We start from the raw sequence: 26,024 nt of genomic DNA, 5'->3' as shown, positions 1-26,024 counted from the left end.
GAGGTAGTATGTAGCCATCACATTGCTAGTGGCCATGAACGTCCTTCTTCGCACCTCAACACACAATAGCTATGGAATCTGCAGCTATAGTGGTGAGTGATGATGCAGCTACACCTGGCTGAAAGGGGTATTAGGTAAATTCATGGAGGAAAGGACCATTCATGGCTATTTGCCATTACAGTCACCATACAGTCAAAGCACATTTCTTCCCTCCAAAGAACCCGTGGGCACTGTAGTTTTATCCCCAACCCACCCCCACAAACGCATAGTTTGCTGAATCATTAGCAAACGACCATTCCCAGGATTCTTTGGGAGAAGTCGGTCATGTGCTTTAAAAGTGTGTTTTGCCATCTGGTTGCAAACAAGACCTTGGGTGGACTCTGGTGGGCCATTGGTCTGAGCCAACAGCAGGACCCTCCTGTGGTGGAATAGGTCAGTGTGTCTGGCTGTTAACCAGAAGGTTGGTGGTCTGAGGCCACTCAGGGATGGCTGTGGGCTATATATATTGTCTACCAACTTAAAAAAAACAAAATCTCTCACTTAGAGCAGTTCCTTGAGAATTTGCGGGAGAACCTACAGGTAAATGACTGTAGGTCAAAGGCTTTACTGCATTTTCATTTGCTGCATGCAAAGATACAATAGAATTACTGTTTTATAAACTGTTCTTTCCATTACAATATTGTATTTCATATTAGACCAAAGCAGTAATCAGGAGATTCCATCATCTAAAGCAGGGTAAACATTAATAAAGAGAAGGTCAGTTCCCATGTCCTAAAGAAGCAGAAATAAGGGAAACATTATGGATTTGTGTTTCCATTTCCATGCTTGATTGAACCTGGACTGTGGGGTTTAAGCTTCACACAGGCATTCATAATTTAAGTTATTTATTTACAATGTTATACAGAGCTCCCAGGCCTGGGTAGAGATTCTCTTAAGATGGGACACAGAGAAAGGCTAGATTCTAGGGAGCAGGCAGGTCAGCATGGAAGATGACAGCCTTTTAGATGATAGGAGAAGAAGTGTTTGTTACTCATGCATCTTCTGTCACTCCTTCAGACTATCTGAAGTGGCCGAGAAAAGCAAGAAAGCAAATGACAGCAAAAGAGACAATGGGTTGTACCCATTGTTGTCATTCCACTCTTGCAAGAGACTTCTGCTTCTCCAATGACACTTCGCCCTCCTCTCCTCTCCTGGCTGTGGGCAGGATTCCTACACCGCAGGGGGTTGGATTAGATGACCTTTGGGGCTCCTTCCAACTCTACAATTCTATGATTCTGTGCAATTCTTCGGATGTTCACGCACAGCCTTGAGGTGATGCTCACCATCCTCATCCCTTCTCCGTTCGAAACACCGCTCGCCTCCACTCAGGCCAATAGGAGGCGGCCGCTGGAGATGCAGGTGGCCGTGATTGGCTGCCGCTGTTGCCCGGGCGACGAAGGAGGAGGAGGAGGAGGAGGAGGCGGGTCCCCTCGGCGTTGCTTTCGGTCCTCCTCCTGCTTCTCGCCCGCTGGCAGCAACGAGGGCGCCCTGGGAGGCGGCATCCTTTCCGGAGGCGGAGCGGCGAGACGGAGGGAGGCAGGGGCTTGCCTCTCGGCTGCGCGACCCCCGCTCCCTCCAGAGAGCCCCAGCGCTGCAGGGAGATGGGCTGCGGCAACTCCACCGCCACCAGCGCCGGCAGCAGAGGTGAGGGGCAAAGCGAGAGGCTGGTGGGGCTGGAGGTGGGGGCTTGGCAGCAGCGCCAGGGAGGATGCCCTGAAGGGTTCTTGCAGGGAAGGAGCCTGGAGGCAGGTAATGGGGGGGGGGGCTGGAGGGCAGCAAGGGAAAGAGGGCTGAGTTGTTACAAGAGGAAGGTGTCTGGGAAAGGACAGAGCAGCGAGGAGGCAGAGGAGAAGGCACGGTCTGTTCTAGAAGAAAAGGAAGATTCCCTTTGTGTGACTGTGTGTCCGGCAGGCGTCGAGGAGAGGCAGCCGCACACTTCTAGAAGTGGCTAGAAACTTCATGCCACGCTCAAGCAGCGCTGCTCTCAGGCAAGGGATGCAATGCTTGATAGGGGCGTGCAGGCGCAATTCACTCCTGCCTGCCTCTACCGCCCCTACTACTACTACTACTACTACTACTACTACTACTACTTATTACTGTATTATTATTAATTGACGGAAATGAACAAAAAATGTGTGAGGTTCCTCCCACCCACTCCCTCACTGGAAACAGCTGAAGCTGGGAAGGAAAAGGGGGACACACACCAAGTACGCTGCTGGAATGCCATTCCTGAAGCTGCTTTGCAAAAGCAGGCAAGGAAAAGATGTCCTGCAAAGCGATGCAGCCTGATTTTTTGGCGTGTGGGATCATACATCTCTTGGCTGACAAGTGCAGGGCTGGACTGCTGCGTGTCTATTTACTAGGCGTGTGAATAATGTTAGGAGTGCAAAGAGGCTGGCTGGAAAGAGTTATGGTCCTTCTCTGCAGCTGACCTTTCAGCATGACTTATCCTTTATTTCAAGCTCTTTTTTGTACTTGGCGGCTGATATTCCCTTCCTGAAAGGATTTGTCCTCTCCCCCCTCCCCCCAATAATACAAAAGGCCTTTTCTTTTCATCCACTTAAAATGCACATAACTCAGGGTGGGAACAATTGACTTTGCATTCATGCATTTGTTTGGCACCACATCCTTGCCTCTCTGAAGATGATGCTTCGGGTTTTCTATCTGTGAATGGTTCTGCTTTAAATCCGTGGATGTTAAATCATGGGAAAGTTTTTTTCTGTGTCAACATTTGACAAAAATGTGACCAGCATTCACCCCTTAGACGTTTTTGCAGCCCAGTGTCACTTGGAGTGGTTTCCAAGAGTTGTCATCCTGTTGCAGCTTGCTGGATTACCAGTGACAAGCTTCTTTTATGTTTCATGGCTGTAGAGCATTTTGCATCTATGCAGCCCTATAATCAGTCCAGGAAGCACCACATGAATGCAGAAAGTTATGCTGTTCTATGGACCCTAAGACTAGTGTATTGTTTCTTAGCCTTTGGAGACAGATGCTCATACCGCTTCTTCTCTGCATATAATTTTCATTAAGTTTTCTGTTTTACAATTTAAGATACTCATTTTACATCCCTAATATATCAATGACTTCCCTTCTTCTCTTTCTGTGGTTCATTTTACATATCATAAATCCCTGCATATTTTACAAAAACTATACCATTCAGTATTCCATTATTGCATCCATCAAAACTTGTTTACACTGTTGAATTTATCTTAACCCTGCCAGCATTTTCAGCTGTACACAATTATTTCCCATATATTCAAAGTTTTCCAGTCATCTTTAAATGTATGTTCTTCTTGTTTTCTTAGCTCATACCGCTTCTTAGTGGTCCCGAAAAACAATGCATTCAGGTGTAATTACATCATTACTACTTTCATTACATTATTATGTTTATTTCCATTGCTTTGCAAATGCTTGCAGCTGTCCAATGTTATGGATGTTTGCTAGTATCTAAGTTCCACTGAGGTCAGTGGAACTAGCTCCTAAATGCACTTCCAGTGTTGTAAGACTAAGGCTGCAACCCTGCACATGTTTCCTAGGAGTCTGCCACATTGAACTCAATGGAGCTTAACTTTTGTGTAGACACATTTAGGACTGTGCTCCTGGGGAAGTTGGGATGTGCCTTTGATAGTGTCTAGCGCTTAGCTTCTTGGATATACGATGTTTTCCAGTGGATAGCAATGCACATCCTAAGCACGAGTTCCCAGTAACTTCTGCCACTGTAAGATAGTCCTGGAACATAAACATTAAAAGCAAGCTGTTCTTATAAGAAGGGTTTTGCTTTGCACCTCAACAGTTTGAGGTGCATCCAAGAAATGTAATGTTGCAGGGTTATGAGTGAACTTATTTGAAGTTACTGCTCCCAGCACACAGACTGGTAGAGGGCCACTGGTCTGGGTCAGCTTTTCCCAACCTGATGTCCTCCAGATGTTTTGGGCTCCAACTTCCATTGCCCCAGCCAGCATTGACTATGGACCTGACAAGTGTATACACTCAGACGTAGGCCCCAGTGGTGCTGACTCCCATGTATAGAATTGTAGCCTTGGAAACAGGAAGGCTCTAGTCCTATTCATACAGTAGGGTTTACTTTCAAGTCATTATGCTGAATGACTATATTCTCATGAGCAAAGGTGAAGATTCTTGGGTACTCCTGCAGGAAAGCATATTTAGAATTATGCTTCTTTAGTGTTCATGCCTGCCATATATACTCAACTTCCTTTATCCAAAAGAAAATGATTTTGTCTGTTTGAAAATATGTGAGAATAAATTCTCTTGCTTAGACTGCATATAGCTGTCAAAGCAAATATTTTTCCATATCCTCAGTGGAAAAAGTATTAAAAATTGGTTTGTTTTTCCAAAGGTATTTGCACCAGATGCCTAAGATTAAGACTACAGTTAGCTACTTTCACCTGAACACTCAACTATTCTGGGCTCATTTTGTGATATCAGGTAGCACGGGCTTTGTGGTAAATAAAAACTAAAACTGAAATTCAAACTAACTGGTGCTGGGGGCGGGCGTATTGTAATTCCATATTTCTCTACTTGTCATCCCATTCAAGACTGCTTGTTCAGAGTAAATCCACAACAATTCCATGGCAGCGCTTTTCATTTCAAATCCTTTCTTGAGAAGAGGCATAGAGTTGTGCCTCTTGAAGGATCAAATGGTGCAAGTCTTATCTCCAGCAAAGAGTCTTGTGGCATCTTTATAACTTAACAAACGTGCTAGGGCTGTATGATTCAGGGCCTGATCTGATACTTTGTAGCAGCCCCAATCTGACCCCAGGTAATCCAGAGCTGATCCAACCTGGATTCAGGTAGACCCAGAACAATCCAGGGCAGCTTCAACTGGCTGTGGCCGCACACACACTGGGCTGACCTGAATCATCCCGAGTTGGTTTGGGATTTGGCCAGAGCTAGAGCACAGTCCTAGGACTTGCTATGGCATAGTGACTCAAAGTCTACATCATGAGATGCATAGAGTGCAATGGGCATGGTGGGACTGGGGGGTGTCGAGGAAGTGTCCCATTTGAGAGGCATTTTTGCAAAAGTCATATGACCTTCCCCTTCCAACAGGACAACTATGGGAAGGAGTAAAGTGGTGGTGAGCCCCATTGGCATGATCTTTTGCATATTTTCATCTTGAAGTGATGTACTTCAGCTTTGTAAAGAGGGTTGTCCAGAGCTGGAGGGCAGAAAAGGAGGAGGGAAATAAGGAAGCCCAATTTCACTTTCAGACAAAATCCTGTCCTAATGCAAGCCTAAATACTTCTGAGGCTGGCTGAGCCAAAAACCTCCATATCCCAATCCAGATCTTAGATGACTCAGACTCTGGTTCTGGGTCAATTGATCCTACGAAGGACAGGCTGGAGTGTAAGCACCTTAGTTTTGATAAGTGTCTCCCCTACAATGACCTGGATGGTACATTGTTGATGGAACAATACGACTCAGATCATCACTTACTTGGCTGAGTTGGCATTATGATCCTCATTTGGAGAGGACCATTATAACATGGACTCTGACCCCATTAGAAGAGTGACTGAAGCAGATGGAAGTACTTTTTGCAAATATAAACTTGCAGTTCATTGATGTTAAATAGAGATTTTTTTTATATAAAAAAAATTACTTAGGTAAATTAAACACTGGCTGTTAAATGAGCCACAGTTCCAGGGAACATAAAGCATTATCAACCTTAGGAAAATGCTCATGAAGCTTGCAAGTTTGCATTTGCAAACATGTTATACAATTTGCACTAATTAGCTAACAGTTAGCAGCAAGATTGAATATTCTCGTCTGGCCAAACACAAGAGGGTGGTGATTTTTGCTACAGTGATTTGTTTATTAAATCTCAGCTGTTTTATGTATATATCAGACAAAGTAAACCACTGGTGCAATGGAGAACATATTGAAATTCTCATGTAATTTGCTAGGGCCCCCCCCACCTTTCTCTCCCACAATCATATTTAGCCAGCTAGTGGCCTGAAGAACAGGGACTCGGGTGGCACTGTGGTCTAAACCACAGAGCCTAGGGCTTGCTGATCAGAAGGTCGGCGGTTCAAATCCCCGTGACGGGGTGAGCTCCCATTGCTCAGTCCCTGCTCCTGCCCACCTAGCAGTTCAAAAGCATGTGAAAGTGAAGTAGATAAATATGTACCGCTCCGGTGAGAAGGTAAATGGTGTTTCCATGCGCTGCTCTGGTTTGCCAGAAGCAGCTTAGTCATGCTGGCCACATGGCCCAGAAGCTGTCTGTGAACAAACACAGGCTCCCTCGGCCTATAGAGCAAGATGAGCGCGCAACCCCAGAGTCATCCACAACTGGACCTAACAGTCAGGGGTACCTTTACCTTTACTAGTGGCCTGAAGGCCAGATCTGACCCCTGAAGCAAATTAGCCTTATCCCCTGGCAGGCTTACAAAATTTTAATTAAGGTGTGTTAAAAGTTTGCCCAAGTTTCCTAAAGAAACATTTTTTTTCAAGCTGTAAAAAAATAGAGATTTCCCACACTTTACTATTACACTTCTGCTTAGATTCTTCATGTGTAATGTCCCACCTCTGCCTGAATGCTTGTGGTCCATATCATTGAAAGTCTTGCTTCGAGAGATGGAGTCATTCTTTGATGAAAGCCCAACCATTTGTTAAGTAATGGGCAAAGTCAGTTCATTTAACTTATAGAATAAGTTGACTCCCCGGGAAATAGAAGTTGGCTAGCCCTGTTTAAAAATCAGCTTATGCATTTCATTTTAAATGTGATGAATGGTGCAAATTCTCCAGAAGGTAATCATTCTGATTGCTTAAACTGGAATATTATAGGAAGCTTATATGATAAGTTCGACCATACTCATCTGTGACTGTCACTTGCAATTTTTCAGCTGCTTTAGATATGCTGCCCACATACAGAGCACCATGTATACAAAGTGAATGGTTGAGATCATGCTGGAGATGTCATTGTCATTCCCCTCCTTTCTATTTGATAGAAGGAGAAAGACCAAGAGGAGGGCTGAAATCCCCGTTCCTAGGGACCTGACGAGATGAAGCTGTTCCTCTTCCAGCTCCTGCTTTCTTCTGCAGGATTTGGCAGGAAAGCAGAGATGTTTGCATCTGACTCTGCTTTGGAACTTTCTGCTTTTGGTACTGTAAACAAACAGTGGTGCAACTGAGTGCAATTCTCTGGCAATGGATGGAACATGTTGGAGCCGACACAGTGTGTGGTATTCAACTGAGTTTTATGCAGAGTGGACCTCTTGACAGTAATGGTTGTAACTGAATCATGCTCATTAATTTTCTATGTCTCTACTCTGAGCAAAACTTAGTTAAACCCACCCACCGATTCCTTCTTTAGGGTGGCCATCTCTGCTTTGCCCACCCCACACACGAAAAAAGAGGGCAAAGGTTTGCATAAAATTGCGTATGGTAATTTAAATGTATTGTTTGGGAATTGTTAGCAAGGTTGCAGGTTCAGTCCTAGACAGCTGCATATTCCTGCACTGTAGGGGGTTGGACTAGATGATCCTCAGGATCCCTTCCAATTCTATGATTTGTTGTTGTTTAGTCATTTAGTCGTGTCCGACTCTTCGTGACCCCATGGACCAGAGCACGCCAGGCACTCCTGTCTTCCACTGCCTCCCACAGTTTGGTCAGACTCATGTTGGTAGCTTCGAGAACACTGTCCAACCATCTTGTCCTCTGTCGTCCCCTTCTCCTTGCGTCCTCCATCTTTCCCAACATCAGGGTCTTTTCCAGGGAGTCTTCTCTTCTCATGAGGTGGTCAAAGTATTGGAGCCTCAGCTTCAGGATCTGTCCTTCCAGTGAGCACTCAGGGCTGATTTCCTTCAGAATGGAGAGGTTTGATCTTCTTGCAGTCCATGGGACTCTCAAGAGTCTCCTCCAGCACCATAATTCAAAAGCATCAATTCTTCGGCGATCAGCCTTCTTTATGGTCCAGCTCTCACTTCCATACATCACTACTGGGAAAACCATAGCTTTTACTATACGGACCTTTGTTGGCAAGGTGATGTCTCTGCTTTTTAAGATGCTGTCTAAATTCTATGATAGGGGCCTCCTAACAACTCTCGGCACCCTTAACGAAATACAGCTTCCTGAATTATTTGGGGAAGCCATGGCTGCTTACAGTGGCATCATAGTGCTTTAAATGTATGGTGTGAATGTGACCTTAGAAGAGGGATTAAAATAAAGGGCTTTCCTACTCATGACCACATCAATCCTTTTTAAAACAAGCTTCTTAAGGATTGCCACTTTTTTTTCTTTTTCTTTGCTGGCTCATGTATCTTCCTAGAATGCAGCTTGAGCTCTAAACATTAGGAAATGATAATGGTTATCTCTATAGAGGTATAAAGCTTCACCTGCTGATTTTTGCAGATAAAGTGCTGTTAAAGGCAGATGATTAGCTCTTTCTGTGAGTGCTTGCCTGCCTGAATTTTGCTTAGGAAAGAACTCTCTGCAATTTAAAGCACCTGCTTAGTAAGTGTAATAATAGCTCCTGCAGGTACTCTAGGTACAATTGTGCTGCAAAGTGTTATCGATCTTCATGGATCAAGGGATAAACTACGCTTCCATCCCCACTAAAGCTTTGAGCAATATTCCAACTTTCAGCCTTGGTCTTCTGCTAGGAAAAGCAAACTGAACCTTGAAGATTAGAAGGACACACAGACAGGGGAGGGAACTGGGTGTTTACACTCTGAGCTGAAGGTTACATGCTGGCACAATAAGAAATCCTTTTAGTTCCAAGAAAAATTGCATTATGTATTTATTTATTCCTGAAAACCTAAGCAGAGGAAGTTATCTATTGAATAAAGTATGCCAATACAATTGCATTACCCTGTTATGCTTACCTCGCCTTGTAAATAAACAAGAACCACTATAACGAATAAACTAATTGAAACAAAACTAAATTCCACCAACAGGCCCTTTGGTTTCAAGTGTCATAAGCAGTGCTTTTTCCCATAAAAAATGTTTAGGGGTAATCTCATTTTGACCCAAGAAAATCACCATTTTATAGTTCAAATCAGGAAAAATAAATACAGTAAATGGACAAAAGTACAAAGATTCACAAAATGTTTAGGGGTATGCGTACCCCTGCGTTCCCCCAGAAAAAAAGCACAGGTCATAAGAATGCCCCATTATTTATTTATTTTATTTATATTTATTACATTGATTACATTTGTATATCACATTTACCTTCCAAGGATCTCAAGAGGGGTGTACATGGTTTCCGCCATCCCCATTTCATCAACACAACAACCTTGTGACACTGCGTCAGGCTAAGAGATGGTCTGCAGGTATGTGGAGCAAAGAAATAACAATTCACATGGAAAATCATAACACATCCCCCGAAACATATTAAATAGAAATTTAAAATTCTAAATTATGCAAGTTGACTACATCTGCATATACTTACTGGAGACTTCATTCGGCTTGCAGCATTTAAAGAGAAGGGATTGAAGGCAAGAAATGAGAAGAGTGAAACTCATGGGTGGTGCAAGGACCAGGAGGAGGTTGGCAGTTGTTGTCATTACAAAATATGAGGCGCATCGGGCTTATTTTGAGCTGAGTTGTGCTTCAGAACCTGTTTTTAATGACAGGCTTTAGTTCTGGAACATAGGGGCATATGCAGAGCTCATCGCTACTGCATAACTCTTCCCAGATCCCACATACAGTAGTGTAGTGGCAAATTCAGAAGTGCTGGGTCCCAAGAGTCACACACAACGAGGGGCAAACAGCTGGCTGCGGAGCCTTGGGTGTAGATAGCTTGTGAGTAAGTCTCCAGCTTGACGCTTCAAGCAGAGCATATAAGAGCAAGAAGTGCAACCTTTCCCCAGAACAGCCTGTCTCCTTCCTTTCTGCATGAGTCATTGAGAGATGCCTCCTAAGGCGGCAGGTGATTCTGCTGTACCAGGAGCGATGGGATGGAGTGGACCACAGGAAGCAGAGTAGAAGAAGACAGGGGGAGAACGGTGAATCATGATGCAGAGAAGCAGCTAGCAGCTACTCCAGTTGGTACAAACTTCCCCAGCCTGGTGCCCTCCAGATGTTCTGGACTACAACTCCCATCAGCCTCAGCCAGCATGGCACGGGTAACAGTGAAGCAGCTATTTAGGTTGCAGTCAAGCAAGGCAGTGGAAGCTGCCGAGCTCACAATTTTCATGGGAACCATTTTTGAGAAGGTGTTGGGCCTGGGCAGGGTAGCCAATGCTGAGCCATCCAGATGTTTCTGGACTTCAACTCCCATCAGCCCCAGGGAGCATGGGCAATGTTCAGGGATGATGGGAACTGCACTCCAGTAATAACTGGCGGGCGCCATGTTGGCTACCCTGGTCTTGGAGGACTCCCTATCCCAGCTGATCAGCAGGTCTCTATTCTCACTCCTCTTTTATCTATGAGTGTTTTTTCACCTGGCTAGAATATCTTTTGTTGGCTGGAGGATAGAGAGGGCTTTGTGTGCAGTAAGTTGCCTACTGCACTATGGTAGAATTCACATTTGTTGCTCTGTCCACATTGGCCTCTGTTTTCACCCATTACTGACATGTGGCCCCTAGAAAGTTGCCCAAAGGGGTGTGTGGCCCTCAGGCTGAAAAATGTACTAGAATGTTGGTGTCAGTACACAAGGTCCCATAGCTCAGCAAACATAGGTAAAGGTAAAGGGACCCCTGACCATTAGGTCCAGTTGTGGCTGACTCTGGGGTTGCGGTGCTCATCTCGCTTTATTGGCTGAGGGAGCCAGCGTACAGCTTCCAGGTCATGTGGCCAGCATGACTAAGCCGCTTCTGGCGAACCAGAGCAGCACACAGAAACGCCGTTTACCTTCCCGTCAGAGCGGTACCTATTTATCTACTTAGACTTTGACGTGCTTTCGAACTGCTAGGTTGGCAGGAGCAGGGACCGAGCAATGGGAGCTCACCCCGTCGCGGGGATTCGAACCGCCGACCTTCTGATTTTACTGTATTTTTTGTTTCTTTTACTGTATTTTTTGTTTCTATGGAAGCCGCCCAGAGTGGCTGGGGAGGCCCAGCCAGATGGGCGGGGTATAAATAATAAATTATTATTATTATATTATTATTCTGATTGGCAAGTCCTAGGCTCTGTAGTTCAGTTTAAATTGCAGATACCGTTTGCTTTCTCCTGGCTGGAGGTGGGGCAGTTATTTGTTGAAAAACCTGGCCTATCTCCTGGCAAACCACCGGACACAGAAATCCCTTCTGATAAGGATTCATTAGGAGTGAGGTGGGGAGATGCTTCTCAACTTTTGAACTCAGTTTTAATTTGGAAATGATTCGGACAACATGGGATGTGCCTGTTTCTTGCTCAGGAGTGTGCCAATCAATCAAGAAATTGCTAGAAATTGTTCTTAGAGCTGATAGTTTCCTGCGAGCTGATGAAACCTACAGCTGACTCATATACTCCAAACTAAGATATAATCTGGTGTCGGAAGCATGGAAAAACATTCACTATTTTCCTGTGCAATTAGTCACTTCGATTTAAGCTGACCAAGCTTTATCTGAACCGCCCAGAGTCTCTGTCTGCATGTTTGTTAGAATGGCTGTGTGTGTCCTATTTCTCCATAGGACAGGCCTCTCTTTAAAGGGCTGTCTGGTTCAGAACTGGTTCAGAGATAAACGACTATATTGAGGGAGTGCAGAGACCTTGGGGTTGCCCATCAATGCAGGTAGCACCTGGAGAGTAGACTGAACAGGCAGGGACACAGGTCACTTGGTTTTCCTTGCTGTTTTGACATGTATTGAGTTTCTCTGTAAGTTATAGTAATTATTTCTAATTCTGCATCAATACATATAAATTAGCATGTGGAAATCTTAGGCAAATCTGTGAACTTTTTGTCCTGTTTTGGTAATGCGTTTCCTGTGTGATGTGTGCCTTTCATGGAGAGGGTGGTGATGGTGATGTAAGATGGGCAGTCCAAAGGCCCTAGACTACAAGAAAATGGTGACCAACCCCTTATATTGCCTCCTCCTCTTCTTATTTCCCCTCTGTCTGCTTCTTCTGTACAATGAAGTGGCTGTTTCTAGCATCTGATGCCAGTCAGGATGAGGTAACTGACCGAGAGCCCATCAAGGGGGGCAGATTTGTCTTGCTTTACTTTCCAGGACCAGCCCTATCATTTGGAAGGGTGATAGAGCTGCTTCAGGTGGGGGGGTTCAGTGTGGGTGGAAAGTGGCAGCTAGATGTTGGCACACAAAGCTGTGCGTGCCATGCAGCACGCCCCCTACCCCTCAGCTAACCTATTGCCCTCTGGTGTAGCAGGAAATGCTGCCCCATTGACAATGCTGAGGTAAATTTGACCTGCTAGTTCAGTCAGCTTCTAGGCATGGAATGCAAGGGGGTCCCATTGTATCTTTTTGTCATCTAAGTAACTGAAGCCCAGGTCACAAATTCAAACCTAAGTTCTTACAAGATGAACTCAGTGCTGGTTGTCTGGGGTTTTCCACTGTTTGGATTTGACCTGCTCTTGCTATCTTCCCTTTATTTATTTAATATATTTTTTCTGTTTCCCTCTGATATATTTTAAATCTGATGCCGCTTAGCTGCTGAATTCATTTCAACTCAAAGTGGGGACACTTTAATGAGCAGTGTAGGACAAATCTCTGGTTAATTCCACTTTAGAGTGGAATGTTTTTTTGTCTCTTTAGAATAGCTACCAACAATCCATGGGCAGCTTACCCTGCACAAAGCTGATTCATTTCAATGGAGCTAATGCAGGACTTGTCATAGTGCAGGTCAGACTCTTTCTCTATCTAATCTGTTTTTTTAAAAAACAACAAAACGCAACTCAAACAATTTAGTATCATCAGCAAACTTGGTTGTTCACTCCTAGCCCTACATAGTTTACAAACAAGTTAAAAAGCACAGGTCCCGATACAGATCCCCAAATGACCCTGTACTCTACTTTCTACATTTCCCCATTTGGAGAACTGTCCATTTGTCCTTACTGCCTGCTTCCTGCTACTTAACCAAGTCCTAATCCGTCAGAGGACCTCTCCTCTTATTCCATGACTGCTAAGCTTACTCAGGAGTCTTTGCCGAGGTGCCTTGTCAATAGCTTTTTGAAACTCCCAAGTATACTATGTCAATCGGATCACTTCTCTCTATTGTTGTTTATACTCTCAAAGAACTCAGACATGCTGTCTCTGCTTCAGCAAGGCTTGCACTTCTTAGGATGCTTCATATTTAAGAACATTTTCCACCAGTTTTCCCAGGAGAGATGTGAAGCTAGCTGGCTTGCAATTTCCATTATCCACCCTGGATTCCTTTTTATAAATTGGTGACTACTTTCCAGTCTTCAGGGAATCCCCATGCATAGAATATGCCCACCTCCCTCAACTTTGTGCTCACCAGATATTTGGAACTACAACTCCCATCATCCCTCACCATTGGCCATTTTGACTGGGGCTGATGGGAGTTGTAGTCTACAATATCTGGCGGGCACCAGGCTGGGAACATATTATACGTAGGGCTGCCTCTGAAGAAAGTTCAGAAACTTCAGCTCGTGCAGAATTCGGTGACCAGGTTACTCACTGGGGCAAGAAGGTTGAGCATATTACACCGAACCTGGTCCGAATTCACTGGCTGCCAATTAGTTTCTGGGCCCAGTTCAAAGTGCTAGTTTTGACCTATAAAGCCTTAAATGGATTAGGACCACAGTACCTCAAGGACTGCCTCTTCCCATATAAACTGACCCAGACTCTGCATTCATCATCTGAGGCCCTTCTTCGTGTGCCTCCCCCAAGAGAGGTCTGGACAGTGGGAACACGAGAACGGGCCTTTTCTGCAGTGGCTCCCCATTTGTGTGGAATGCTCTCCACAGGGAGGCTTGCCTGGCACCTACATTATACACCCTTAGGTGCCAGACGAATACATTTCTCTTCAAACAGGCCCTTGGCTGATTGACATCCAATGCCCTTTTAAATGTGTTGTGGGAGGGGGAAGATTATTGGTTTTGGTTTTTTCCTTATTTTTATTATGTATTTTGCATTTTTTATACTGTAATTTTATGTTGTGAACGACCTACAGATGAAGGGTGATATACAAATTAAATGATAGATAGATAGATTAGATGATAGATAGCTACCAAAACATTCAAGTTCACATTAAGCCTTAAATTTAAGGTGTAACATTTTTTTTAAAAAGTGCCCAATGTCTAGCAGCACCATTCTACCCACGTCTACTCAGAAGTAAGCCCTACTGAAGTCAGTGGAGCTTACTGTCAAGTGAACAGGGTTAGGACTGCAGCAGAAGCTGTCTGTGGGCTACTTCCCTGCAGGCTTCATTGAATGACATTTCAGCAGCAATAAAACAGCCTTTCATAACAGGGGAGGAAGAAGGAGGTCATCCTTAATTGATTCCTGCCTTCTGTGCATTTAGTGGCTGAGTGAGTCATGAACAGGGAGCTGCTGATATGATGGGGAATAAAGTGTGGTGTTTGTTGTTGCCTTTCATTCTGCTTTTTTTTTGGATTCTTCGTATATTTTTTTATATGCCTGCCTTTCGAAGGGTGTATTAATAACAGATGTTTTCTAACTAATTGGCAATAAAAAATGTTACAATATTTAAAATGGTTCCAAGTTCAATCCTGGGAGGGGATCGATGTCACTATGATAATCAACCTGATCCTTAAATGCAGTGGCTAAGAAAGATATGTCTTAGTGGAAAAAGCTTGGAGAGTCACATTTGGGTTAGGGCTTGCTGTTGCTGGCACCAGTTTAACAGCCCTGCTGTCACTCAGCTCTTTAGCACGCCTGACACCAATATCTTAGAGATGATGGAAGTGGAAATTTAAGGGGTGCATTTCTACTCATTAGTGCTCTCTTCATGATTTATGTGGATTCCCTCCCCCCATTTGGTTGTGTATTTTTTGATGCTTTGTTTATGATTTGTTACGTTTGTAGTTATGTAATTTTTTATGTGTTGTAAGCCGCTTTGCACGTGGTTTGACCTTTGGAAAAGTGGCATACAAATAAATGACGGATTGAACAAGTGATACCAAATTTCTACACCCAACCTTCATTTTGCTCTTTCCATTCTAGATACTGCAGGAACAGCAATAGATGTGTAAGTATATATCTTTTGCATTGTCTATAAAATATTTTGAATTATCAAATGATTACCAGAGCCAGTAACCATCTCATGATAGCTTCTAACCAGGGTTGGCAGGTTTTAAGTAAAGCTTCCATTGTAACCTTCTTACTTGGGATCAGGCTCCACTGAATTCAAGAAATCTTGAAGTCTCTGGGCAGATGGGGATAGCATTTGAACTAGGCTCTCATCAACTGTGGATTGTTGTGCAGCTGGTGAAAAAGTTGTCCATGCTTGAAAGTCCACAGGACCCCTCCCCACACAGGCTCACCACGATGCACTCCGTAAGGTGGACATGACTGGCCCCCTTCCTGCACTGACCAAACAAGGATGCACCTGTGGCATGCATCAGTTGTGGGGGTGGGGTTAGCCACGGTGTGTGCCCCCACCACAATTATTTCAGCATGTGGAAGGTGTGTGTTGAATGAACCTGCCTTCTGTTTTTTCTGCACCTGAAGAGAAACCCAGCTTGCATTATTTTATTAATGCAAGAATTAAATCACCGAAGCAAATTCGTTAGTATCTGTTTGAAAGGCTTTTCTGTCTTGCTGTGCATGAGTAGCGTGCTTGCAAAAGAAATCACATTGCATTGGGCTGTGTTTCTGCTCTCGGCTGCCTGCTGCCTGGACCTCAGTATTCCTAGCTGGTGATTCAGGATCATATGTTTGTTTGCTGCATTTATGTCCCATTTTTTTTCTGCAAAGAGCTTAAGGCGGCATGTATTTTTCTTGTTTCATCCCCACAACGACTTTGCAAGGTAGGTTAGGCTGAGAGTGAGTGGCAGGCCCAAGGTCACTCAGTGAGTTTCGTAGCTGAGTGGGGGGGAGGGAATTTGAACCCTCCCAGTTTGACACCCTACACCGCACTGGCTGTATCATTTTCTTCACCTCTATCACCGCAGACGCAACCGCTTCGGAACCTGGAAATTATTCTCTGTGTGGGTGGCCGAGTGAGAAAGCAGAAGGGATCCTTGCGCCTTTCACAGTTGTCCACATAAGGGAATTTCAGCGGCTTGCATGTCCAGATACACCTGTTGAAATCTCATTTTCTACACCACCGTGAAATGTTCAGGTGCCAAATGCATAAACAACTCCTGCTGAAATTCCCTCTCTGCCTGCTGTGCTTTCTCTTGGGGCTCCTTAATTAATAGAGCAGATGTTAAGTGGATGATGAAAGCAGTGGGGTGGTTAAGGAGGAGCAGCTGGACTGCAATAAAACCACAAGTCCCGGGTAGCTAATTATAGCAGTAATGAACGTTCTCGATCCATCATTCTAGGAGCTTTTTCTAAGAGTCAGCCACCAGGCAGGAAGGAACGATGAAGTATGTAGATGTATAAAATACTAGTTTGCCACCTTTTTGTAGACGGGAGCTTTCCATAGCTGCACAACAATAGGTGAAGCCTTTGCTGATGTGGAAATGCAGTGAAGGGAAGATGGCCTGCACCTGTTGAATTCTACCTGTTGTGTTAAAGGTACAGAGCCTCTGTTCTTTTCTTCTTTTTTCTTTTGAAGAAGCAAAGCGTCAACGCCATTTTAAAAAAAATGCATTAAAGAATTTGTGTCAATAGTAGCTTTCCAGGCCCATCAACTTACTTATAAATACGCTCACCTTTAAGCATCATGGTAGCTGACAACCTTATAGATTTGGATGAGATCATTCAGATTTGCAACTTTGGGGGTGTTTGAATGTATTGAGTTGTATCCTATGTTGGCCTTACTTAGAATAGACCCGTTGAAATCAATGGACATGATTAACTTTCGTCTATTGCATATGTAAGTACTTTAATATAAGACTTAATTTTAAAGTGTTTTAATAGACGATTGATTGATTGATTGATTTAGTACCTCACTCATTCTGTTGCCTCAGCCACTTGGGATGGCTTCCAGCATGAAAACACAATAAAACATTAAACATTATAAACCTCCCTATACAGGAGTGCATTTAGATATCTTCTGAAGGTTGCATAGTTACTTATCTGCTTGACATCTGATTGGAGGGTGTTCCACAGGGCGGGTGCCACTACTGAGAAGGCCCTTTGCCTGGTTGTCTCTAACCTCACTTCTTGCAGTTAGGGAACCGTCAGAAGGTCCTCGGAGTTGAACTCTCAGTGTCCGGGCTGAACCATGTGGGTAGAGATGCTCCTTCAGGTATACTGGGCCGAGGCTGTTTAGGGTTTTAAAGGTCAGCATCAACACTTTGAATTGTGCTTGGAAATGTACTGGGAGCCATTGTAGGTCTTTCAGGACTGGTGTTATATGGTCTCAACAGAAGCTAGAGATCTTGTGGGTGGTACTGCTGTCTCCCACATAGTTCTTTGCCACTGCATGATTTTCAGAAGCAACATAAATACTGGAGCATAAGCAAATATATAAAAATGTTGCTTTTCATGCATGACCTATGCAGGTGGCAAACTTTACTATTGTGTGGTACAAAAACATTCCTTGTACAGCGTACAGTATGCATAGCTCTCTTTCTGTGCTGTGCTGTGCATACTAGATTATTAATGCTTGATGTTTGGCTGTTTGTTTATATTATGTTGGAAGACACCCAGAGCGGAGCAAACCTGTCAGATGGATGGGGTATAAATAAATTATTATTATTATTATTATTATTATTATTATTATACTTCCAAAAATGTTTGACAACCAAGGCGCGGCTTCTGATTGGCTGCAGAAGCTTCCTGTACTCAATCGGAATCCGCATCGGACGTTCGGCTTCCAAAGAACATTTGCAAACTGGAACACTCACTTCTGGGTTTGCGGCGTTTGGAAGCCATAACGTTTGAGTTGCAAGGTGTTCAGGATCCAAGGTACGACTGTATTTGAAACTAAAAACAAGAAGCTTTAACACTGCCATTGAATTGTTTCTATTTCTGAAGGGCTCTGGACTAAGAATTTTTGGACTGAATCAAAGAAAGGCACATTTGTGGAATGCACCAAGGGATATTTAATGACCTCATAAAGTAGATGGGACCTCAAAGCTTGCCAGAGACAATAGAGCCTGAAATATTAGAGGGAAAACAGAAAAGCCGAAAAGCCCTGATTGTTAACTTCTTCCTTCTCAGTGGAGACTAGCAGGGTGGAAGGCAGAGATGCCAACAGGTAGTGGAGCCAGAGCAGATGGCTGGTTGAACTAGAGCCAGCATGTCCAGTGGTTAGGGGTGATGGGTATTTTAGTTTAGCAACATTTTGAGAGCCAGAAGTCCCCTCCTCCTGCCCTAAAATTTTCAAATTCCAGAAATAGCCTGTGACCAGAAATGGCAGTAATAAACTTTTGAGGAGGGGTGTCTTTCCCCAGACAGAGATAGCAATGTGAGTGGCAGTTCTGCTTCCAGAAATGTTGCAAACGGATATTGCATGTAAGCTAATGGAACTTTGAAAGCTAATAGCGGCCAACTTGTTTTTTGTAATTTTAATTTGCTTTAAGCTTCTTAAAATATTGTGTTTAATATTACTGTGTTTTAATTGTTGTAACACACCCTCGTACCTTAGGGAGAAGGGCAGGTAATAAATTGTAGTAGTAGTAATTATTAATGTGTGTGGTGATGACGATGACAACAATAACAATAATTTTATTATTTGTACCCCACCCATCTGACTGGGTTGCCCCAGCCACTCCAGGCAGCTTCCAACAAATATAAAAGCATAATAAAACGTCAAACATTAAAAACTTCCCCATACAATGCTGCCTTCAGATGTCTTCTAAAAGTTGTATAGTTATTTATCTCTTTGACATCTGATGTGAGGGTGCTCCAATAGCCGCACATCATAGCAACCAGAGTTGTGATTTTGTTAAAGTAGTCTTTACAGTCGAGAGCTTTCAACTTTGCATTTAGGAATTCATGAGAATGCTTTGCCTCCTGCTGGGAACAAATAGATCAGCTCTGCCAGATGTTTTGGACGGCAACTCCCATTACCCCCAGCCCACACAAGCTATCAGTATTCGCTAAGGTATTTCTTGAGTGTTTAGACATTCACAAAATCTGACTGGGATTGTTGACGGAAGCATGTGAACCTTCCCCAAAGTTTGGAGATTGGCTGTAATATATAAACTGCCACAGTATTTATCTCTGGAGAGGAGAATGCTATGCAGAAATGTTCTCCAAGGACTCATGTTCACAAACCTCCCCTTTTTGTCCTTCATTCAGTGCTTCTCTGCAGGCCTTGAGGCCCCTGGCAAAGTTATGGTGGTGTTCATGTGTCCTGTTTCATCATGGACAGTCCTCTATTTGAAGGGCTGCCTGAGAAAGGAAGGCAGGGGCACTGAAGTTACCCATCAAAAGTATGACCTCCACTGTAGTGAAAAGTACTACATTTCTGTTTAAATTACAGTGGTACCTCTGGTTACGTACTTAATTCGTTCCGGAGGTCCGTTCTTAACCTGAAACTGTTCTTAACCTGAAGCACCACTTTAGCTAATGGGGCCTCCCGCTGCTGCCGTGCCGCTAGAGCACGATTTCTGTTCTCATCCTGAGGTAAAGTTATTAACCTGAGGTACTATTTCTGGGTTAGCGGAGTCTGTAACCTGAAGCGTATGTAACCTGAAGCGTATGTAACCTGAGGTACCACTGTATAGTCATCATTTCTGGGGTACAAGCCGGGGCAGTGTGTGGAAGTTCTGGGCTGCCCAAACGACAAGACCCCCTTCTCGGTCTCACTGATGTGGTCCAAAGGAAAACAGAGCAGTTTGTTTGATGTTCTCTTGGCAGCAGGAGTTGCTGGAAGGAGGTTACAGTTCCTCTTTTTTGGTGATACATATGCTACACCCCCCTCATAAAGTGCCTTCTAGTGAGCTCCTTCCTCTATTGGTAAGCCTACTTGGCTTGCTTGGCTTCAGCTGCACTCTGAGCAACACTCAAGGACTACCAGATGTTTGAGAGCCTCACTATGTTTCAACGTCCACAACAGTCCAGAGTCCTACTGAATCAGGGGCCTTGAGGGAAATGCCTGGAGCCTGGAGCTGCTTGGGGCAGCTATGACATTCTCCTATTTCTGTCAGCAGAAGGCTCAATGAAGTAGGAGAATGAGTCACTGGCAAATACAGTCAAACCTTGGTTGTCGAACGTAATCCGTTCCGGAAGACCATTTGACTTCCGAAACGTTCGACAACAGAGGCGCAGCTTCTGATTGGTTGGAAGAACTTCTTGCACACAAGCAAAAATACTTGCGTCGGACATTCAGGTTTCGAGAAATGTTCAAAAACCAGAGCATTTACTTCCAGGTTTTCGGAGCTGAAATGTACAATAATGGAGATGCTTAGGAACCAAGGTTTGACTGTAGAAGTTTAGCTATCGACAGAAAGGGTTGGGTAGGGAATCTAAAACCGAGTTTCGACAATCTGTTTTGTCATTTATGTCATTGCAGAACAGAAGAGTCAGTGTCAGAAGATGACAAGAGGAGGTATGTTGCCGTGGGTTGGGGTGAAGTTGTACGATCCAAAATGGATTTCCATTTCATGAGGAAAGAACACAGGGAAAGGAATGGTTATTAGGTTATTATCCCAAACCAACAACTGTATTTTGGTTTAGTTGCATGAGCAGAGATTCCTAGGGAGTTTAGCTGCACGCGCCGCCCCCAAATATATTGTTGTCAACTCAACCTCTGCTTTACCCCCTGATGCTGGGAAACAGTCATAGCACAGAAGCAAATTAAGGACCTTTCTTAGAGTAAACAGTGATGCATGGAAGGCCTGTGAGAGGCCACATTCTTTAAACAGAATGTTTGATGGGAAACTGCTGTAGGTTATGCAAAGAGACTCTTAAGAGGGGAGGCTACAGGATTAGAGCCCTTCCTCCAGTTAGCTGAGCCTCCCTCCGCATGTTGCTCAGGCAAACAAGATGGCTGCGCTAGTGAACCGTCAATTGGTAATAGTCAATTGATCGATTGGTGCAGTCCGTTTTCTATGACCAACTGCACAGTTTGGCTTGCTATGCCTTGAGAGCTGATATCTGCTGTAGATGGAGAAACTGAGCTATTTTGTTGAGAGAGGGAGAGTTGAGGCTGAGAAGAAAGAGGCTGAGCCTTAAATAGTGAGCTGCTTCTGCCATTCTGTATAACATTCAAGAACTGTGTCTTATCTGTATTGTTGGGATCCACTTTGAATTTATATAATAATAATAATAATAATAATAATAATAATAATAATAATTAAATTTATTATTTATACCCCGCCCATCTGGCTGGGTTTCCCCAGCCGCTCTGGGCGGCTTCCAACCGAATATTAAAAACAATACAGTGTCAGACATTAAAAACGTCCCTAAACAGGGCCACCTTCAGTTGTCTTTTAAAAGTAAAATAGTTGTTTAATTTTTAATTTCATTTAATTTTTAATGCAATACTGGATCACCTTGATCAAGGGGTTGATCCCAAACAGGCAAAACTGAGACTGGAGCAAGCAGATTGCTTAGAGTCATAGAATCGTGGAAATTGGAAGGGACCCCAGATATCAGCTAGTCCAACCCTCAGCTAAGGATTCATTGACAGATGGCCACCCAACCTCTGCTTAAAAATCTCCAATGAAGGAGAGTCCACCACCTTCTGAGGGAGTTTCTTCCACTTTCAAACAGCTCTTACCACCAGGAAGTTCCTCCTCATGTTTAGTTGGAATCTTCTTGTAATTTGAATCCATTGGTTTGGGTCCTACCCTCCGGAGCAGCAGAAAACAAGCTTGCTCCATCTTCCATGTGGCAGCCCTCTAGATACTTGAAGACTCCTATCATATCTCGTCCGAAAAGCTGCATGATCTAGCATATTGAATTTTATCTCTGCAATGAACACGCAAGGTCACCTAAAGCAAGCTACTCCCTTCCACTCTCTGTCTCCCCCCTCTTACATGATGGATGGTAGTAATGCTAACTTAGGTTACTGGGTTGTTGTGCTGATTGCAACCAGCTAACACGTGTGAAATGCTTTCAACACTTGAAAAGACCTATACAAATCTTAAAGTATTTAATTTTGCTACTATTAGTATTAGGTATACTCTCAGTTTAAGTTATGGTTTTCATGTCGGTGTTTTTCCATTCCATTAAGGAACTATGGAGGTGTTTATGTCGGTCTCCCAGCTGATGCGGCTACCAAGATTTCCACCCAGTCAAAGACGGTATCTCAAGGTACTTCTTAAAAAGGTGTGTGCTTTTAGTGTTTCCAGTGTGCTAGCATCTCTAATTTATCATAGCGCTTAGTTGTTTTGGTGTTTGAAACTGTTAACCAATTAGAAGCCATTTGGTATATAAGCAGCAAACAAACAAACAAACAAATAAGGCAGCTATGTTCACTGCTTAGATTGTATTAGATCAGTTTGGTGAAGGCTGTATTAGATGATCACTTCTGTTCAATGACTACCAAGCACTGTAGCATCTGAGAGGGCCCGTCCCAAAGCCTAGTTAGCGCTCTCCCAGCTTTCGGAAGGAGGGCTCTAGGACCCTGCCAGAGCCTCACACCTCCTTCCCAAAGCCAGTGCCTACTTAGCCAGCTTTGAGAAAGCAGTGTGAGGGCTGGGGGAGGGCATCAAATTTTGGCCTCACTCCCCCCACCCCACATGACAAGGGTTCCACGTCAAAGTACTCTCTGAAAAGTTGGGCTGCGCTAATATAGTTTAACACCATTTGATATGCTGGAGGGGGGGGTGAGGAACCTCTTTCAGCCTGAGGGCTGCATTCCAACATGGGCAACCTTTGGGGGGGGGCACAGTGTGTGGGGCCAGAGGCAAGAGTGAGCAGAGCAACAGATGTGCCTTTTATCTTTGTGCAGTTGTCCACATTTGTCTATGCAAAATTCAGAGATTTCTAAACACACACACATACATCCATTCTCCATCAAAGTCAGCAGGAGCCATTAATCACAGTTCAAGGACATATTCCAGCCAGGCAAAAACACTTGTGCACTAGCACAGAGTAGGGCTGGTGAGGTGTGTAGCCTGAGGAAAGTCCTGAGGGCTGGACAGAGATGCTTGAAGGGCTGAGGTTTCCCATCTCTGCTCTTGAATGCCTATGACCTCATAGTAATTGCCCCATGTACAGTATATGCATGCTTCCTGCATCACCACTGTGAGTCTTCAATCTGCTTCCTTTAATTTGTATCTGGTTAAGTTTTACATATGGGAGACCGTGACAAATGGGGGTTGCCAAATTTTCCCCTAGCAGAGTTTGCTGGCTGGAAAAGCATGATGTAAATAAAACAAATAAACTACTAAATAGATTAGGGCTGTACAGTGGTACCTCGGTTTTCGAATGTCCTGGAAGCTGAACATTTTGGTTTTTGAATGCCGAACACCCAGAAGTAAATGCTTCCGTTTTCGAACGCGCCTCGGAAGTCAAATGGCTTCCGCTGCGTGGACATGTTATTTCCACCTGTTTTCTGTAGACCGCCCTTTGCACCTCAGTTTTCAAATGTTTCGGAAGTCAAGCGGTCTTCCGGACAGATTGGATTACGTTCGAAAACCAGGGTACCATTCTAACTGTATCAAATGTGAATCTTCAGGGCCTTGCTACAACTGGCTCACTTGCAATAGAAAGTTCTTTCACCCACTGGATTATGGTCCTTATTACTCATGCGACATTTCCCTCCCAATCAGTTATCTGCATAGACCATTCTTTGCAATGGAATCCAGAGCTGCCTTTCGGCTGAAGATTTACAAAGCCAGAAGCATGAAGCCACCAAGAGCTTCTTGGCAGTGAAAGTTACAACGGCAGATCAAGAAGCTGGATGCTCAAAATGGAGCTGAAGCATAGGACTGTGATTTATGGATCTCTTTGATGTCCTCTGGTCAGCGTTAACTAACAGATATATATATGATGGGTATTTCTGCACAAGAAGCTGACGCTGTTGATCGCCAGCACTTTGGCCGTACTACAGTCTACGGATGACAATAGGTCTGTTTTTTTCATTTGGCTACTTTTGATAGCTTTTATATAACAAGACCATTACTGCTGTTCACACAAGTGTTCCTAGGCTAAGGTTAGTGCAAATGAACTATTGATTTACTCCAGAGTAATATATTTGAGTAATATATGCAGGCTACTGCTGTGGGAAATAGGAGTTAGGTACCAATAGGCATTGTCAGCTATTTCTAATTACAAACTACTGTTAACCTGCCACTGATGGTGACATGTCACTTTTTAGAAGTGTAGGAATTGTTCAGGAAAAATTATTTTGCCAGAAATATATTCAATGAGTCGCCAGCCTACTTACTACCTACTAACGAACTGTCATTTATTTCAGTAAGATGCTAACTTGCCTGCCTACCTTTTTTCATTTTGTTTTAGTGGCTGAAAATAACCTCTACTTTTACCAAACAATCATGTGCTGTGTCTTTCATTTTGCATACAGATAATAATGATATATGTAAATATTTTTTTTTTTAAATGAACAGAAGACAATGGCAGGAAGGAGCTTGCAAGTGCTGCAGCAAGGCAAATGCTACTCATTTCTTGCAATGAATTTCCATGTAAGTGGAAGTAAATGGAAGTAAAAGTAAGTGGAAGTCCTTGATGGACTGTATTCAGTGCAAAGCTTTATAGAGACGATCAAACCTCGAGTTCTGCCCACCTCTTAAATCTGGAGGTGTTCTGATCAGCATCAGAGTTGGTATATTAATCTTGTTAATGGCAACATTTCATTATGTGAAACTTCATCCCAACATTTCATTTCAACCTCTGCCTTTTATATACCATCCCGTTAAATGTTTTCAAATGCAGTTAACTTCATACTGGTGATCTTTCAGTGTAGCACCACTCAGTGTTTCTGCATGGCTGAATATGATGTATTAAATTATTGAAGCATTTTTGCATAACTCTTGTGCTGTCCTTTCTGTTTTGAAGATGGCACCTGCCCCACCAGCTCACTCCCATCGTGCTCATGATGATTCTGAAATGATCTGATGGATTGCAGTGCTGTGGACCACTTAGTGAATCATGAGCACATACACAGGGCAGGAGTCTAAAGAGATTGAGCTGTAGGGCCACTGTATGACACGAATAGGTGTTGCACATTATAGGCAATTGCCTTAAACCAAGCCATCTATTCCAGTGTTGTCTCTTCTGACTGACAACAGCTTTCCAGGCTCTCAGGGAATTAAGTCTTCCATGTGGCAGTTTATTGTGGACTCAGTTCTGCTCATGCATACAATTTCCCCCCATAGCATCCACACGACATCCTCATGAAAATGCCACCCCATATCCCTCCCCACTCAGGAGCGATCGTGTCAACAGCCTGAGCCATTTGAATGTTCCAGAGGTTGACCAGGACTTTGACAGGAGCACCAGTCATATCAGCACCCTGCTAACCACAATTCCCAGGGTTATTTTGAGGAAGCCATGACTGTTTAAAGTGGCATGACACTGTTTTAAATGTATTATACAGATGGGGCCTTATTAATTGTAAGTGCAGTCTGGTCATAAATTGCCAGGATGAAATAACTTTTGCTGTTTTGTGAAAAAGGCTGCTGTGGAATGTCAGGCGAAAGGAAGCCTTTAACCAGGGGCTTCTCTTTGAAAGGGGAGATTCTCTCACACCAGGGAGAAGAACATGCCAGCCATAAATCATGCATTTCCAGTGTTGTGGAGAGTTTATCTTCTGCACTTTCCCATACATTTTTAGTATCTAGATAACACTTGCTTTTTGGGAGACACCAAAGAAGATCTCCATGTACAAAGAATTTTTGATTTACAGAAATACAGAAGCAATGCCATATTTTAAGTAGTATCCCTCAAAGTGCTTTACAAGGGAGGCCAAACTCCCTAAGGCAGACAGTCCTTTGTCTCCCAGTCATACTGTCTGTGGTGCAAAGAGGAAGTTTAATCCTAGTTATAGGTTCTGGAACAAGGATTATGTTAGAAATGCCAGAATATGCAATGTTCTTTGAAGGCTTATGGTCTAAAATGCCACGCCTA

At 43.7% G+C, this 26,024-nt stretch overlaps 1 protein-coding gene across 2 annotated transcripts; it reads left to right on the top strand.

The window, feature by feature from the left end:
• The first annotated feature begins 1,473 nt into the window (after positions 1-1,473).
• LOC310743719 (overexpressed in colon carcinoma 1 protein) lies at positions 1,474-24,925 on the top strand. Of its 2 annotated transcripts, none has more exons than XR_014539185.1 (5): positions 1,474-1,683; positions 15,087-15,111; positions 16,499-16,607; positions 20,500-20,535; positions 22,165-22,259. XR_014539185.1 is itself a non-coding variant. In XM_083574175.1 (5 exons), exons 1-5 carry the CDS (start codon positions 1,641-1,643, stop codon positions 23,758-23,760), a joined length of 237 nt encoding a protein of 78 aa, XP_083430301.1. In that variant the 5' UTR covers positions 1,474-1,640; the 3' UTR covers positions 23,761-24,925. The 2 variants fall into 2 exon arrangements, 1 of the variants encoding a protein (XP_083430301.1); XM_083574175.1 differs by lacking the exon at positions 16,499-16,607 and adding an exon at positions 23,708-24,925 and having other exon boundaries at positions 22,165-22,244.
• Positions 24,926-26,024: the final 1,099 nt, after the last annotated feature.

Source organism: Podarcis filfolensis (assembly GCF_964270895.1).
Source record: "Podarcis filfolensis genome assembly, chromosome: 10".
Classification (NCBI taxonomy): Eukaryota; Metazoa; Chordata; class Lepidosauria; order Squamata; family Lacertidae; genus Podarcis; species Podarcis filfolensis.
This window is presented reverse-complemented; position numbering and strand designations above follow the sequence as displayed.

Excerpts from the sequence above, each read along its gene's own strand:
- LOC310743719 (XM_083574175.1), top strand. The coding sequence starts at position 1,641 with ATGGGCTGCGGCAACTCCACCGCCACCAGCGCCGGCAGCAGAG. Across the intron at positions 15,112-20,499 it reads GCAGGAACAGCAATAGATGT|AACAGAAGAGTCAGTGTCAG; the intron begins GTAAGTATATAT and ends ATGTCATTGCAG. Across the intron at positions 20,536-22,164 it reads TCAGAAGATGACAAGAGGAG|GAACTATGGAGGTGTTTATG; the intron begins GTATGTTGCCGT and ends CATTCCATTAAG.